A 17,149-nucleotide genomic window follows, 5' to 3' on the forward strand; every position below is an offset into this window, starting at 1 on the left:
ATCTCAATCCGTCCCCGCCGCCATTTTATAGGGAATTTCTCGCGCTGCTTTAGAGACAGAAGTTCAGGTAGTAAAAGTGAAGGATGTGGATCTCTGACAGCTGAACTTCTGAATGACACTTCAATGACCGCGGGAGTCGTCCTGTGACTCCAACATCAGCTGCTCAAATTCCACAGAGGCGTTTTCTTCTCACCACATCTGGAAACAGACCGGTTGGTGGGCGTGTCCGATCCTGCACCCGATTGGACAGACGCGTTCCCCGAGGAGCGTCCGCCGCTGCAGTTCAAACTGGACCAAACATGGCGACTCGGTCACGATCGGTCCTGGTACTGGTTCCATCGCTGCTAGTTTAGATGCAATATCAGCACCGGGTCCGATATGGACGCGGTTAGTGAATCGGACGTCTGAATGAAGGCGCCGATCCAACTGACCGCTCCAAATCCATCCGAGAGTCTGCTCTCGACCATGAAAGCACCGAAGGAAGACCAACCAATAGCATTCGGCGACCAGCTGTCCAGAAACGCCCGCTGGGACATTCTCTCAGTAGAGAGCCGGTCCAGCGGCAGACACCTCTGCTACTTTGAGGAACTTCAGGTTTCCTGAGAGGGTAAAGCCGTTCACCGTTTGAATTCGTTTGCTAGCTTAGCATTAGCTTCCCTGTCCTCTGCCCCGCCACCTGCCTGTTAGAAACTGCTTTTTCAAGCGTTGGTTGCGTGAGGAGTTGAGCCTGACACGCTCGGAAACAATCCCAGCTTGACATGATTTACTCACATATGATAGCATCGCTTTGAGCTCTTCGTCACTTCTCACAGTGATCCGGTCTCCCACCTCGTCTTCATCTGTCAGAAAGGAGAAAAACAGAGATATGGACACAGATCAGGGGTGTCTCATTTCAGTTCAGTCAAATTTCATCCCAAGTCTAGATTTAAAGGTGTTTTGAGTTTGTATATGCTGTGGTGCAGGCGAGATCTGATAAAAAAAAAACACTGATATTCTCATAAAATCCGAACACTTCTTACTTAAAATGACTCCAATCTCAACATCAAATCAACTGTAATAAAACCTTCAGCTGCAAAGTCCAGTGAAATGTCCAGAAAACTCCTGTAACTGTTGCATTTTGGGTCATTTTGACAAACTCCCCCTGAGAGCATGGCTTTGAGGCTAATGCTAGTTAGCTAGCTTTGACCACAGCATCACCGATATCTGAGCTCAGCTCTGTGTTGTTGAAAAAATCTGTTTGAAGAAAAAAAATCAATATTGTGTTTTCATTTCTTACGAGCGATAAAGGTGGTTTATTGGGCCAGACTGGAGTCTATTTGAGCCTAATTTTGGTCGATGGGCCGTATGTTTGACAACTTACCGTACTGACCCGACTAGAGGACGATATTTTATTCCAGAAGTTGAGAAAATGTATTCTCAAAAATGGGGTCGTCTTACAATCGAGGACTAGATTGTTGTTACACATCCGTGCAGCTAGAGGGAGCCACAGTACCGGTGACCAGAAACCGAATGGAGCCTCACAGTGAATGCACGACCTCGTTTCCACTGCGCAGCCGGTGTCGGTACGGGTCCGGTCGGGTTGGTAAAAGCGTAACGTTTCCATGGCGCGGGGTTACAGTTGTAATGTAGGCGGGGTGATGAACGGTTGCGTTAGGACCCAGGATGCGACATGTTTACGCCGGCAAACGCGCCAGAATTTGCGAAACAAACATGGAGGTCACTGCGGGACCTTTCTTTCTTTTTGCTTCTTTGCCAAGAAGAGACGGGCTGTGTTTTAAAGAAGGCACCCCTGTTATGTTTTCTCTGTTGTGAGTTTTCCTCGAATAATTGTCCAATAAAAAGTTGTTTTATGAGGAACCTTATTGTCTTCAACATATTTTTATTTTCACAAAATGACATTTGAAAAATAGGGGTCGTCTTAGAGAGTCGTCTTATAGTCGAGTCAATACGGTATATAAATGATTAAAGGACGTGTGTGCAGCACTAAAGACGAGTGGGAACATGCACCAATGCATCCTGACTCAGACCACTCCCCGGGGCGGCCCAGCATGCATATGCTCGAGGGAACAATATGCATCTTGAATGCGTCCCTGATGCTTGATGGCGGCGTAGATGGAGAATCTGCAGCACCCAGTGGAGCTGGTGCTAAATTTCTTCATCATTCTTAAATTTCAGTTAAATAATTTCATTATTCTGTGTTTATAAAGCAGATAGCAGCAGATGGTAGAAAATTCAGCCACCAGACGGCAGGTAGGTTTCATTTCATGTCCATTAATATTGTTAATCAGCGACTGGTGGAATCTCTACGAAGCTCCGCCTCCTCTGGCTCCAAGCTGTTCCTCCGCTGCTTGATTGCAGATAAGTTATAGAAAATGAAGCTCGTACGTCGTCAGTTCTCAACTCCATGAGATAAAAACAACGTTAGGGAGTTACTGGACTCTGCTCTGGAGCGGCGAGCTCGTTGCTGCGTCGGGCCTCGCCATGCGCGCCGACCGGAGGTGGAAGCGAGGCCTCGCCGCTCGTTCGTCTCGGAAGTCACTACTCACATTCGAAGGCGGTGACGGTGGCTTCGGGCATCACGTCTCTGATGGCAACCTGAAACACAGCAAGACAAGACCAGCTCTTAGTTCACCTGGAACTCTGCGAGCTGTGAAGTGGGCGCTCCGGCCTCACAGTGAAACGGTCCCCGGTTCAAGCCTGTGCTTGGAAAGTTTTTTCCTGTGAGGAGTTTGCATGTTCTCCCTGTGAAAGCGCAGAGTGTGTGATCAGTTTTAAAATGAAGTCTTCAAGTGAAAACAGAAAGGAATGGAGGTTCAACATGGAGGCTACGAGGCAGGATGAACGGCGTGTTCATGTCTCTTAACCTGACGTGAAAAACCGACACGCGAACTAACCGGAGAGAAAACTGCTCTTGAAAAGAAAATCGGGAAATCACAAAACAGCAGAAGTGTGAAATCTGTCAGATGCTGAGATGAAGCAGCAGCCTCAGAGGAAGAATCACAGTCAGGCAATAAAAGACAAGTCGACGTTTAAACGCTGGATCCTCGGAGCCGCCAACCAGCTTCAAACGTCAAAGTTTATTTCTCGAGCAGCAAGAAAACTCACAGTGACTCACAGAGACACAAACATCACAGACATTCAGAAAGATATTTAGAAAATAAAAGCATTTTAAAGACACAATATCAAGTAGAAGCAGAGGATAAACACTAAAATGAAGCTCGCAAAAATAGTAAAATAAAAGTGGAATTTGATAGAACTGGTTCTGGTTCCAGGCTGGATGGTCATTCCAATAATCAACCATCAACACAACCTTTTATCTTTATGACAAACACCAATAGCTACTCTGCATGAGCGCTTTAGAACTAAACGGAAGACTAAGAGCAGCACCAGAACGTAGGAACAAACCGGGGTAACGCCGGGCTCACACTGGCTCCGGTGCCTCTGCAGTCCGCTGGAGGAGGTTGCCAGATCTGTCACTTTCCCCCCAAACAATATGAAACCCGTTTAGCTCAATAAGAAGCAGCACAAACCGCCTTCTCTGCAGAAGATACACGTTAAAACCGTAAAAAACGTTTTGTTTAGTAAGACCCTCGTCATAAACACAATGATTTCATCAGCCCGTCCGACATGTTCAAAAAAAGAAGCTTGATTTGGCAGAAACCCACCCAACCTGGCAACACAGAGCCGCTCCGGTCATAGAGCTGTTTTGTGCCATTTTGGAGTCGTTTGACTTTCCTGCAGTGACGAAGAACAAAACCGTTCATTCTTCTAATGCGTATAAAGACCACATCACGTTGTTTGTTCTGTTTTCTACCAGAAGAAGTAAAAAAAACAGAATATTAAGGCAAAAACACGACACAGATTTTATTTTGAAAACACTTATTTAGGAACAAATATCGCGTTTCCTTCTGGCAGGCAAATTGCTTGTCTGGATTGACGCGGTAGGGCTCCGGACCGGAAATACAGGACGCTAGCAGAAAGTTACCGGAGCTCATCCAGGACCGCATCCGGTGTGAACCCGCCGTAACTCTGACAGTATTCAAAAAGGCTGAAAGTGCAGCTGGCACTGGGAAGTGACGGCTGTCTGTAACCGTCTGCAGTGTCTCCAGTACGAATGTAAGCATATCATAATGCAGGCGAGCAGCCATAACAGCATAAATACTTCTATCCCACAGCGGTAACTTTCCATTCACAGCAAAACGGACGAAGTGGCTTCATCGAATCTCCACAATAAAAATGTAAGACAACAGTTTGACCAGAATTTGCCCTGAAAGGCTTCTTTTACAAATGGATGCATCATCTGGGACGCCGCCGCCGGAATGCTAAGCTAGTCCAAAAAGCCAAAAAAGCTGTCTCCTTATTAGACCCTCCAGAAAAACGCAATCGCATGATTTCACGCATAAATCACCCTGTTGCCGCTGATTATGCAGGGCCACATATTTTCCAAAAGGGCGCATAATCCCCGCAATAATCTCAAATTTGCCGCGAAAAAAAAAAAAAGAAAAATGGTCTCGCTTGACGCCACAATTTCCGCGTTAAATAAGCGACGCCCGGTCCGACATCATCAGTTCGCGCATTCTCCACAGACTGACTCAATGAAGAAACAAAATCCGTCACATTTGCCACCAAATATTTCAGCCAGAGGCCGGGCTAACCAGCACCCCGGTGGACTACATGAAAGCGGGGGTAAGAAACGTTTTTTACAAGCCGTGCAATTTGGTTTGCAACACAAGAGAAAGTCCGGCGTGTTGCAACACTTCGCCACCGCAGAGCGTCCAAGAGGCTTTCTGCAGGATAAGAAGCTCAAACACCTCACCTTAAAGGTGCATTAAGGAGTTTGCACGTTTCATGCGAAACAGCGGCCCCTGCAGGCCTTGGGCGTAACTGCAGCTTAGTGAAACACTCGTGTCTGTGGCTTGCGTCCATGTACGTGCACGGAAGAGCCAAACTGCTTCCTCGCTCTTTAAGTAGCGCTGGAGTAAAATCTAAGGTTCTTCTGCCTGGTGGGTCTGTGTGGAGCTGCAGTGCTAGAAGCCGGTCTGTTCTGACTTTCTGGAAGATCCATCCTCATACTGCTCAGTTGTTGCTGCTAAGCATGATGGAGCAATGGCGGACAGAACAAAAGCTAAGGAAATCAGGCCAGCGGGAGCGCGCATTATGTCACTCAAATTCTCGCCCAAAAAATGCTGGTGCCGGACCGGCACTGTGACTTTCAAGTGACAGTTTAGCGCTGTTAGCGGTGCTTGTAATGAATATCTCAGGGCACATTGTACACACCGTTGAATATTTGTAACATATTTATTGTGGAAAATAAGTATTTTTAAAGTTGAAAAACTCCTTAATGCACCTTTAACTGAGGCAGCAACCTCCAAAACCCTGTCGAGGGCAATGAGAAATGAGGTGAGTAACAATTTAAGATAAATAATTAACTAGGGCTGGGCGATATAGCCAAAAAATTAAATCTCAATTTTTTTTCACTTGAAATCCGATAAACGATTTGAATCGATTTTTTTTTTTTTTCTGTGTAAAGAAACAATTAAACATTTTTCAAAAATAGGATCTATTATGGACTTTATGCGCAACTTCAGGAGGCTCCTTGTTTCCTGTCTTTCATGATAGGACGAGCTGATGATGCAGGAGTCCCTGACCTCTGTAACCACAACAGTGATGGTCAGACACGCCTGCATTAATCAGCTCCTGCTTTCATGGAAGACAGGAAACGAGGAGCCTCCTGAAGTTCAGGAAGTGGTTGAGCTGTACACAGAGCCCACTGAATGCCTGAACGTCAGCATTTAACTGTATAGGCAACATAGTTATTACTGAGGTAATTTTAACAAGAACACTTGCATGGGCACTGCACTGAAATAAAGAAATAAAAGGAAAACTGGAGAAAAAAAAACAATTTCTCAAAAATCCGACACACATCAAATTTAAATGTGCGCAAATCCCACACAGATCAAATTTAACTGCCGACAAAACACGATTTAAGTTTCATTTTCATATTTGCGCTCCTGATTTCAGTTTGTGCCTCATACCAGCCTTTTCCTCCTGAATTTTCTGATAATTCGGCCGAGTTCAATATGGCAAATAACGAGGAACGGACCGTGTTTCACCGCTAAAAGCGCGTGTGTGCTGTTTAGACGCTCAGCTGGAGCGCGGTGTGACTGTCAGGGCAGGACAGGTCCGGCTTGTTCCCCCCCCACAGCGTCATTCAGCCAGGCCGGGCCAGGCCGACATCCACACTACAATACATCAACGTGATTTCCAGAGCTTGCATGTTGGACCCAGCTCCCAGACAAAACTCTGAAAAGCATAGATTAACGGCAACCTTTTTTTTCTCGCGTGATAAGGGTGTCACGTAGGGCTGAACGATTTGGGAAAATAATCTAATTGTGATTTTTTTCCCTAATATTGTGATTGCGATTTAAAATGCGATTTTATTATTTTATCTTTTTCCCCCAAAAAAGCCATAAATATTTGTTTTAAATATGACCAACACAACATGAAATCTGTTCAGTGTAAAATGTTCTTTCCATTTGTATGAATAAAATGATAAGATTTACAACTTTAAATAAATGGGATTTTTATTTAAATGCTCCAAGAAATATAAGAACAAGCACTTTGTAAAAACTGTACAAAATCCACCATCTTGACAAAAAATATATACAATAATAGGCATCTATCTCACTGCTCCCAAAGCAGTAGTAACATTTTATACAACTGAAGCAGAGAATTTGACTCTATTTGAAAATATTTTGTAGAATCTGAATAAAGTTATAAATAAAAAAACAAATGCACTTTTAGATTAGGCAAAAAAATAAACCAAACCAGTGCGTAACGGTACTGGAGCTCGGCATTTTCGCTTTGCAGGCGTCATATAAGAGGCACAGTACATTTTTTCAAGTGTTGGAACAAATTTGTTGTGTTACCTCTGGCTGTGGCAGGACACGCTCTGCTCAGTACTTGACGTTGCGCTGCATTGTTTTTTTGAAATCCGAAATAATCCCACACAACTGATGTGCTGTTCCTCCTCGGGACGAATGTCTCAGCAGTTTGTGAGGAGCCAGAGGCCACTGCGCAGCGCAAAGCAAAGGGCAGCGGATGTTGGTGAATCCGTCACGGCGCTTCTCTCGCTTCTGTTTCTTCTTCTACTTTGGAGCAATGGCGGGTGGCAACCAACAACTTAGGTGCATACCGCCACCTACTGTATCTCTTGGTGACTGCGCTTCAGGTTACCGCTTCCATTTGTGTCACGTGATTACATTTTTAATCGCGCACGTTGCGATTGGCAAATCGCGTTTTGTCATATCACAACATTATTGCAAATGCAATTAATCGTTCAGCCCTAGTGTCACGGTAACGCAGCATGTTACCGCCATTCACGGCCCAGCTATAATAAAAAATGAATGTGACGGAGGTGTGTGTGTGTGTGTGTGTGTACAGGTTTTCCTATCGGATAGGAAAACCTGGCACGATGTGCCTCGTGGGGACATTTTTTGGGTCCCCATGAGGGGAAACAGTGGTTTTTTGACCATGTTGTTGTTGCTGAAAAAAGTAGAAGTGCAAAAACATTTCTTTAGGGCTACGCTTTGTTTTGGTGTGGGTTAGGGTTAGGGTCAGGGTCAGGGTTCGGAGTTAGACATGAATGGGAGTCAATGGAAGGTCCCGACAAGGATACAAATACAAACATATGTGTGTGTGTGTGTGTGTGTGTGTGTGTGTGGGCAACCTACATATCTGGCATCTTTTTGCATATTTCACAACTATTAGCATACTTCATAACTGTCCACAATTTTACCACGTGAAATGGCATAGAAACCTTGCATATTTATTTGCACAGTCAAGCATTTTAGCTCGCATAATCTGGGATTGAAGTACGCATCATCAAGAATTTTGGCCCGTGTTGTTCTGGAGGGTCGACCTTATAATGACAAACAGCTCAGGGCTGGATTTCTTTGCTGTGGCAGTAGTGGATTTCTGTAGAGTTCTTTTTATTTACTCTTTAATTAATATAAAAATACTACCAGACAAAGTGGGTGTGACGCTGGCTCCCTGCTGCCCCCTGACGCCCAGACGTGGTATTACTTCAGCACGACATCCTGTGTCTTTAATGAAAGTTTTCAGTTTATCTGAACTTCGTGTGGCTGACAGGCGTCCCGGGGGCCGGTGTGAGGGATTCACGGTGAAACCTCGACACGCAGCGCGCACTCTGCTGGAAATGCTGAGTTATTTAGGAGGAAACTGACCAGTAAGTCATTGAAGTTGAGCAGAGCCGGGCAGTCCACGGAGGAGTCCATGTCCCCGGACGGGGTCTTGATCCGGATCACGATGGCCTCGGTGTCCATGGCTCGGAGGAGGAACCACACTCAGCCCGCGCTTCAAAAAAACCACAGACTCTAAAACTTTATCCTCATAACACTCGATGCTAACGGGCTAATTTCCTGCTAGCATCCCGCTCCGAACGGCGGACTCGTCATATGAACGTTCCGGGTCAACCCGCAGCTCAGGCCCGGCTCCGGAGCCCCGACATGCCGGCACCGAGGCCCGCAGCTCGGCCTGCCCTCCGCGTCCTCGGCGGCTCTCCCGGAGGTCTGCCGGGGGGAGTTTCACTCTGAGCTCACAGACATGTTCTAGCTCTGAAGCTAATTGAGAGGAAACCGGAAAACGCTTCACATCAACATCCGGTCTTCACACTTCACAATAATAGTTTGTGACTCACGACACCGAATTTAATAAAAAACAATAACCTGAAAACCACAGATTGAACTCTTTTTAAATTTTACAATGTCGACTTTATCATGTAATTTTCTAGATCAAACTATAATTTAATCCAAAAAAAGGAGTAAGTCATTCCACAAAATAAAACAAACATTTATTCTGAAGTTGTAATAAATCCTTAAACGTCACTCAAAATTTCAATCACGTCTTTAACGTACAGTTGATGTATTCATTTTTATATATATATTCAGCAATGGATGAACGCTGAAAAAACTTTGGCTCAAACACAAGATGATTAAATAATGTTACATTAAATTAAATAAGGCAGTTTACTGCCTTATAATGTTGGTTGTCAGGTGTATTACATCTGTATGAATGGAAAATTTAATTTAAAAAAAAAACCTCTTAGTAAAAAAATAGGCATAGAGCATCAGGTATAGAGCATCTTCCTCCTCTGACATCAGATTATAGAGCATCTTCCCCCTCTAACATCAGATTATAGAGCATCTTCCTCCTCTGACATCAGATTATAGAGCATCTTCCTCCTCTAACATCAGATTATAGAGCATCTTCCTCCTAAGCAAGATGGCGGAGATGCCGAATCCTGCCTACAGCACCTTTAATGTTTTTAATGAAATACTATATTTTGACTGAGGGGGCGAGGCAGTCTGCCCCCCCTTGACGCCAGGTCCACACTTGCAGCAGCACGCACGTGTCACATGTAACTTAAAATTATTTTGTTTTTTAAAATTTTATTTATTTCAGTTAACTGAATATGAATTAACACAATGTGACACACGAAAGAAATTATGAATTCTTTTGTTTTTAATAATAAAAAAAAAAATTACCCCTCTGACAGCCGGGGGGGGGGGGGGGGGGGGGGGGGGGGGGGGGGGGGGGGGGGCAGTGCCCCCCTAATGGACACCCAGGACGACGGGCCTGTAAACACCCCCCACTGTGGGAGTCATGAGAAACACAAACATGGAGAACATAGGGTTGTCCGAGTTGGAGGCTGACTTATAACTCCGCCCCACGGCTGCGCCGTCTGCTTCGTCTAGCTCCGTCTGCCTCTGGCTTTGCCATCGTGAACGCACCTAATGTCTCATGGGGCTGTGTGTCCTGTCGGCTGCTGCAGCTTCCTGATTGGCTGCTCCAGCATCTGTCGTCGCCTCTGATTGGTCCGAGCTGGAACCTGTGAACCAGTCATCGTCCCGTCAAGATATCTGGAGTGTCATATTTCCCACTACAGGAAGTAAACAAACTCCACTTCCTGCTTCCTTTCTGTCTGTTTGTCTTCCCTCCTTCCTCTCCATTCTTTCCATTTCTTCATCGTCTCGGCTCACGTCCACCTCTGGCTTCCAGGCGGCCATCTTGGAATGTGTGCGTCATGGCGACGGGACAAGAGAACCAGCAGAACATGACGGAGACCTTATTTATTCCTTCTCCAAACCACTCGTCCTTTTCAGGGTCGGGGGGGCTGGAGCCAATCCCAGCTTCATGTGGGCGGGGCCAGGGGCGGGGCCAACCTGGACCTTCACCCTTCACTGGTCCATCACAGACAGCCAGGCACTCTCACCCCTGGGGGGCAATTTAGGGTCACCGGTTAACCCGACAAGCATGTTTTTAAACCCAGGCACACAGGGAGAACATGCAAACTCCACACAGAAAGGCCAGGAGGTTCTGACTGTGAGGAAAGAGTGCTAATCACTGCACCACTGGACCAGGACCAGGACCAGGACCAGGACCAGGACCAGGACCAGGACCGGAAGCAGGAGCAGGACCAGGACCAGCATGAGAGGAACTCTGTGTTTTCCCTCTATGATCCAGACTCAGCAGGTGGTTTTCAGTATTTCTTTTTAAACGAACACACACACACACACACACACACACACACACACACACACACACACACACTGAGGTTAGAAGTTCACGCCATCGACGCCTCCTGAACTCATCTGCTCACCTGCACCTGCGCCAGCAGCAGGTTAAACACTCATCGATTTCTCAGTAGCGTCCGGAACGATCGGCGCCGCCGCTGATTGTTTCCGGGCAGCGAGGAGGAGAACAAACCGGCGCCGCGGGGCCGGATTAATGCCTCGGGCAGCACCGGCCTCTGATGAGGAGCGCGGGATCTATATGGCGCTCCGTCAGGCCGGCTCTCCCAGGACCGGGCGGCCGCCCAGTCAGCAATCCGCCGTATCAGAAATCAAAGTCCCGGCAGCAGTCGGGCGGGGGCGGGGCCGGCGAGGCCTCTGCCGCCGCCGCTCGCCGTCTGGTAATTAAAAGGCGTTTTATCAGCGCCAAGTGAGCTCAGTTTGACTCTAAACATATGAGGCACACTTATTTAACTTTCTCAGCAAAACCAAGTGAAGGAGGCGGAGCTGGACAGCAGCCTTCATCTCCTCCTCCTCCTCCTCCTCCGATGATTATTATTTCATTAGAGCGTGTCAGACGTATCGGCCGCCTTGTTGTGTTTATCGACCGGCGGCCTCCGCCAGCGCAGTGCTGATACAGACCGTCCTGAAGTGCTCGTTAGCCATCGACCCTCCTCTCAGGCATCGACTGCCCTTCAGCTCCGGGGGTAATTATTCACAGCAGGCCGACGGGCCGGGTGGTAGTTCGAGGCCTGAGTTACCCTCAGCCGGGGCTTTTCACAGTCGGAAACCGTCTGCAGCTGTTGGAGCTGCACTCCGATGTCTTCTCTAAAATCAAGGCAGGTTCTCGACGTTCTGGGTTTTCTTCATCCGCTGATGTTTTTCAGGCTTATGATTCAACGTATTTCTGTATCTGAACTTGATCCGGTAACATTCTGCAGAAAAAAAACAGCTTCCCAGACAGGAAGTGACCATCCATCCAACCATCCATCCATCCAACCATTCATCCATTCATCCAATCATCCATCCACCCATCCATACAACCATCCATCCATCCATCCAACCATCCATTCATCCAATCATCCATCCACCCATCCATACAACCATCCATCCATCCATCCATCCATCCAACCATCCATCCAACCATCCATCCATCCATCTAACCATCCATTCATTTATGCATCCATCCATTCATCCACCTATCATCTATCCATCCATCCATTCATCCATCCAACCATCCATTCATTTATGCATCCATCCATTCGTCCATCTATCCATCTATCCATCCATCCATTCATCCATCCATCCAACCATCCATCCATCAATTCAACCACCCATACATCCAACCATCCATCCAACCATTTATCCATTGTCCATCCATCAACATCCATCCATCCATCCATCATCCATCATCCATCCATCCCTCCGTCCATCCATCCATCCATCCATTCATCCATCTGTCATCCATCCAACCATCCATCCATCCATCCATTCATCAATCATTCATCCATCCATCAATCATTCATCCATTCATCCAATCATCCATCCACCCATCCAATCATCCATCAATCCATCCATCCAACCATTCATCCATTCATCCAATCATCCATCCACCCATCCATCCATCCATATAACCATCCATTCATTTATGCATCCATCCATTCATCCACCTGTCATCTATCCATCCATCCATCCAACCATCCATCCATCCATCCATCCATCCATCCATCCATCCATCCATCCATCCAACCATCCATCCATCCATCCAACCATCCATCCATCCAACCATCCATCCATCCATCCATCCATCCATCCATCCATCCATACAACCATCCATCCATCCATCCATCCATTCATCCAATCATCCATCCACCCATCTATCCATACAACCATCCATCCATTCAACCATCCATCCATCCATCCAACCATCCATCATCCATCCATCCATCCATCCATCCATCCATACAACCATCCATCCATCCATCCATCCATCCATCCATCCATCCAACCATCCATCCATCCATCCAACCAACCATCCATCCATCCATCCATTCATCCATCCATTCATCCAATCATCCATCCACCCATCTATCCATACAACCATCCATCCATCCATCCATTCATCAGTCATTCATCCATCCATCAATCATTCATCCACCCATCCAATCATCCATCAATCCATCCATACAACCATCCATCCATCCATCCATCCATCCATCCGTCCATCCATCCATCCAACCATCCATCCATCCGTCCATCCATCCAACCATCCAACCATCCATCCATCCATAACAGATTAATAAGGTCAGGGTGACTTTCTTTCTGTGTCCCCTCTGAAGCTCTCCGTGGCCCACGTGAGGAGCCCCCTCCCACTCTTTGACAACCATTTGATTCTTTGTAAAAACAACCCTCGAGTACAACGGACATCTTGAAGTCATGGCCATGGTGTGCATGGCGATGGAGAGCGAGCCTTTTCAAAAAGTTGCCTTTTGACCGGTTTCCATGGAGACAGAGCAGGAGTGTTGTCAAACGAACCGCTGCGAAAGTTTTCCATTGTCAGTTGAAAGCATTGTCTTAGGCGTTTGCTGCGGCGCCCCCTCTGGCCCGGGCGGTTGGTGCGCGGCGGCCTTGAAGCCTGCGGCGCGTGGTTTATCGATGCTGCCAGCGTCCCGGCTCAGATCGATGCCGCCTCCCTCTGACGGACCCTCCGCACGTCGCCTCCAAATTGAGGTCAGGCCGTGCGGCGGGGTTACGGCACGTCGGCGGACGCGAGGCCGTGGCCGTTCGTCACGTCTCCCTTCGGAGTTGATCCGGGCGCTGACCTGTGATGAAGCGCCGGGAGTCGGCCGCCAGAAGAGTTACGCCGCCGCGAATTGAACAGAGGAGAGAAATGGATTGTGTGACTACCTCTGAGCTCCGGCGGCGGCTCGCCTGCTTCCTCACCTCTGAGCCGCCCTTTATGGCTGCATGTTGTTTCTGTTGTTTCCAATAAAGAGGAAATATGGCCGCCGTCCTGACCTGCTCATAGCGGCCAGCCTGTAATTTACGGCGTGTGTCTCCTCCACTGAGGCTGCATCTGAGCAGCGGCTGACATAAATAATCCATCACTGCTTCACCGGTGCTCCACTGGCCTCTACCGCACTCTGTGGTCAAGTGACTTTAATAAATACAAGGTGTGTGTGTGTGTGTGTGTGTGTGTGTGTTCCCTCCATAAATGTACTTAAGACTGAAAAACAGGCTTGTTTTCTTGCAGTGACTGAACTGAACTGCTGATCGTGACACGCCGACGTCAGTCTCTCTTTACGCGACATTTTCAAGTGAAAACACAAAACTTTCATGACAGTTTGGGCGTCTGTTCAGACGGTAACACTGCTCAACTTTTCACAAACGATCTGACGCCATAGAGAAGGGGAAGAATGTGTGTGAAGCAGGCGCCGACCTGCACAGCTCAAACCTGAAGCCAAAGGTGAAGTGAGGAGAAGCTGTAATTCCAGGGAAATTCCAGCAGGGGGCGATGAGGTTGGTTTCAAAAAGAACCGACTTCCATTAGAACCCATTCAAAAAGGATGAATTTCAGAGGTTAAATCAACACATGAAGCGCCGGGTTCCAGAACAGGTTCTGGTCTCTGTCTCTGGTTCCTCCTGAACCAGACTCTGATTTTCAAATCAGCCGTCTGTTGATTTGATTTTCGGAGTTAAAGTTTAGCATAAATCAGCCAATCACAGCTCCTCCTCTGTCCACGTGATGTGGTCATGTGACAGGCTGGACCAATCACATTACATGTGGTTCACAGTGTTCAGCATTGAGACGTCCTGCTGGAGGCTTCAGGACGCTGTGGGGGACGCCACGTTAGCTCCGCCCACCTTTAGATACAGCCAATGAATGACACCATGTTAGCTCCGCCCATCTTTAAATACAGTCAATGAGAACGCTGTGGGGGACGTCACTTCAGCTCCACCCATCTTTATATACAGCCAATGGGTGACACAGTGTGAGCTCCGCCCATCAATAGGATCTTTATACACAGTCAGGGCTGGCCCAGGCTTCTCAGGCGCCCGAGGCGAGCTCGAGACGAGCGCCCCGTGGGAGTGGGGGGGTGGGGGTTTGGGGGGGCGGTGCCGAGAGGTGCTGAGAGTTGCCGGACGCCGAGTTCGGCTATGCCTGCAGCCGGCCCTGTACACAGTCGATGGTGTGAAAGGGGAAAAAAGCAACTTCTTGAAAACAATTGAAATCCCTGGAAAAGGGGAGAAAAGTCAACTATTTGAAAATGATCCAAATCCATGGGGAAGGGAGAAAGTGCAACTTTTAGAAAATGGTGCCGCTGTGCTGCGTGTGAAGGGAGAAAAAAAAAACAACAAGTTTTTGAAAAAACCCCAGAGAGATAACTGAAGGACTGCTGCGCTTTTCCACGGCACGTCGTCACTCTCAACCTGAAGAACGGCCTTCTGGGAGTTACGGTTGTGACTGAATCACAGCCTGGAGAGGACGGCGGGGAAGACAACGGAAGTGAAGCACACGAGACGAGGCTCGGTTCTCTCTGGGCGTTACGGTGCTGCTTTGTAAAAGCTTCAGTGAAAACCTGCAGGTGTAGCAGTCTTGACTTCGTGTTGCGTATTTTATCGTTTCCCGACTGATGACAATGGAAGACGTCGTCAGAATGCAGATCTGAGATCTGGATTCCAAATACAAAAACAACACAGGTCTCACAGCCACAGCAGGCTCAAATAACTGAAGGAAAATATATTAACATGACTAATGAGGACGCTGCCGCGATCAGCCGCGTGCTAGCCTGAAGCTAATGAGGCTACTGAACAGCAAAACAACTCCCACGTATCATGTAACATAAAGACACTGAGCTGCATCAAATGCAGCCGTTTGATGAAGTACAGTCACATTGACCTGGCAACTCAAAAACACCTTTTCAGTCCATAAGACAGAGTTTTATCACCGGAGCGAGCTAATAGCTAACCAGCCACATGGTCCTTCTGCAGCAGACTGAGGCTGAGGCAAGGGCAGTGTCGCCAACTCCCCAGTAAGAAAAGTCGCTATTGGCTGTCCTAAAAGTCACTAGAAGTCACTAGATGACGTCATCACCTAATTTGCATAATTGGCAATTTGCATGTAATTGTAATGGACGCTGTAGGAGAGAGGAATGACGTCGTGGGAGAAGCAAAAAGTGAGCTAAAAACACCCTGAATATGTTTAGAACTACAAATGAACTGACAAAAGTGTGACAATGAAGAAACATCTGACATGTCCGTCCCGCTCTGTGACCCAGGGCGGGAGCAGCGGCAGGTTTGCGCACACTCGATTCATTTGAAGTGTGGAGGCGGAGCGGTGTGGGTCTGCTCTCTGCTCTGCCTGCAGCAGGGGGCGCTGCTGAGACTGACCGCTGTGAGTGCTTTGGGACGGGGGAGGGGCTCACGCAGCACCCGCTGCTCATTGAGGACAGCAACGAGACGTCCTGTCACGTCTCCAGAGCACCAGAAAAAGTCGCTAAATTTGTCGCTAGTCGCTTTTTTAAAAAAAAAAGTCGCTAGAGGGGTCTGAAAGCTCGCTAAATATAGCGACAAAGTCGCTAAGTTGGCAACACTGGGCAAGGGTTGCACTGTCACATCTGCAGGGGCTCGGGAGTGGCGTTCAGGTGCAATTGGACAACCGATAACTCAGAACGTAATAAATAATGTAATGTGTGAAAAACCATAGATAATAAAATAAACAACACACTTAACAAATAAAAAAAGAATACCCACCTAGCGATGACAAGTGGAATCACTTTACAAATCACTCGTTGGACAGGCATCATAATAAATACCTGCAATTAACGTCTTCGTGGAAAAATAAGAATGTTAGATCGAAGCTGAATGAGTCAGTGGCATAGAACTCATCTGATTGAGTCTGACTGGAAGATTTAACCTCCTGTTGTTTACAAAGAACCAGCTGCTCCAACTAGTGGCCAAACATGAGAAACGTCGCGAAAGTGAAGCCCTTGATAAACTTCAGTGAGCCAGCACTATGACAGTGTGTGTGTGTGTGTGTGTGTGTGTGTGTGTGTGTGTGTGTGTGTGTGCGTGTGTGTGTGTGTGAGAGAGAGAATTACTCATCACAATCCAACCTGAACTCCACTCGTCCTGATGCAACGGCCTGCAAGTAGCTTTTTTTTTTTCGTTAACTTTTATTAGTGCATTAAAAATCCGGCGCCAGCTGAATATTTCATGATGTTTGAGGTCAAGATGCTTCAAATATTATTTAAAAAAACTGAATTTATTAAATAAAATAAAAAACGAGGATCATGGGAGATTCATGGTGTCATTCAAAATGGCCGCCCACAAGTTGTCTGGACATGTGGTTTGGGGAATGGCAGTTTTTCACTCGTCCAGGAAGATTTTAAAACCAGGAATTTGATCTCCGAGGCAGATAAAGGTACTATTCTTTGTCATTTTGCATTTTTCTATATTTCCACGTCTGTAACGAGTTGATGGTGAAAGAAGCCGTGAGTGCCTCCGGCAGAGTGAAACCCGCTCCATGATATTAAATAGGACAGATGACAGTAGAA

At 47.1% G+C, this 17,149-nt stretch overlaps 1 protein-coding gene across 2 annotated transcripts in view; it reads right to left on the reverse strand.

The window, feature by feature from the left end:
- map2k5 (mitogen-activated protein kinase kinase 5) overlaps window positions 1-8,673 on the reverse strand; it is a 77,801-nt gene extending 69,128 nt beyond the window's left edge. Inside the window, exons 1-3 of one of the 2 annotated variants that reach the window (XR_003933081.1) lie at window positions 8,247-8,673; window positions 2,547-2,595; window positions 772-839 (exon numbers count right to left, since the gene is read on the reverse strand). Coding sequence is in view for 1 of the 2 variants with exons in the window: in XM_030110573.1 (XP_029966433.1) it covers window positions 772-839; window positions 2,547-2,595; window positions 8,247-8,345 (216 nt within the window). In the remaining variant the exon portion in view is untranslated. The remainder of the gene's footprint in view (window positions 1-771; window positions 840-2,546; window positions 2,596-8,246) is intronic. The other variant, XM_030110573.1, reaches the window with a different exon arrangement.
- Between the last annotated feature and the right edge of the window lie 8,476 nt (window positions 8,674-17,149).

This window comes from Salarias fasciatus, chromosome 1, assembly GCF_902148845.1.
Source record: "Salarias fasciatus chromosome 1, fSalaFa1.1, whole genome shotgun sequence".
Lineage (NCBI taxonomy): Eukaryota > Metazoa > Chordata > Actinopteri > Blenniiformes > Blenniidae > Salarias > Salarias fasciatus.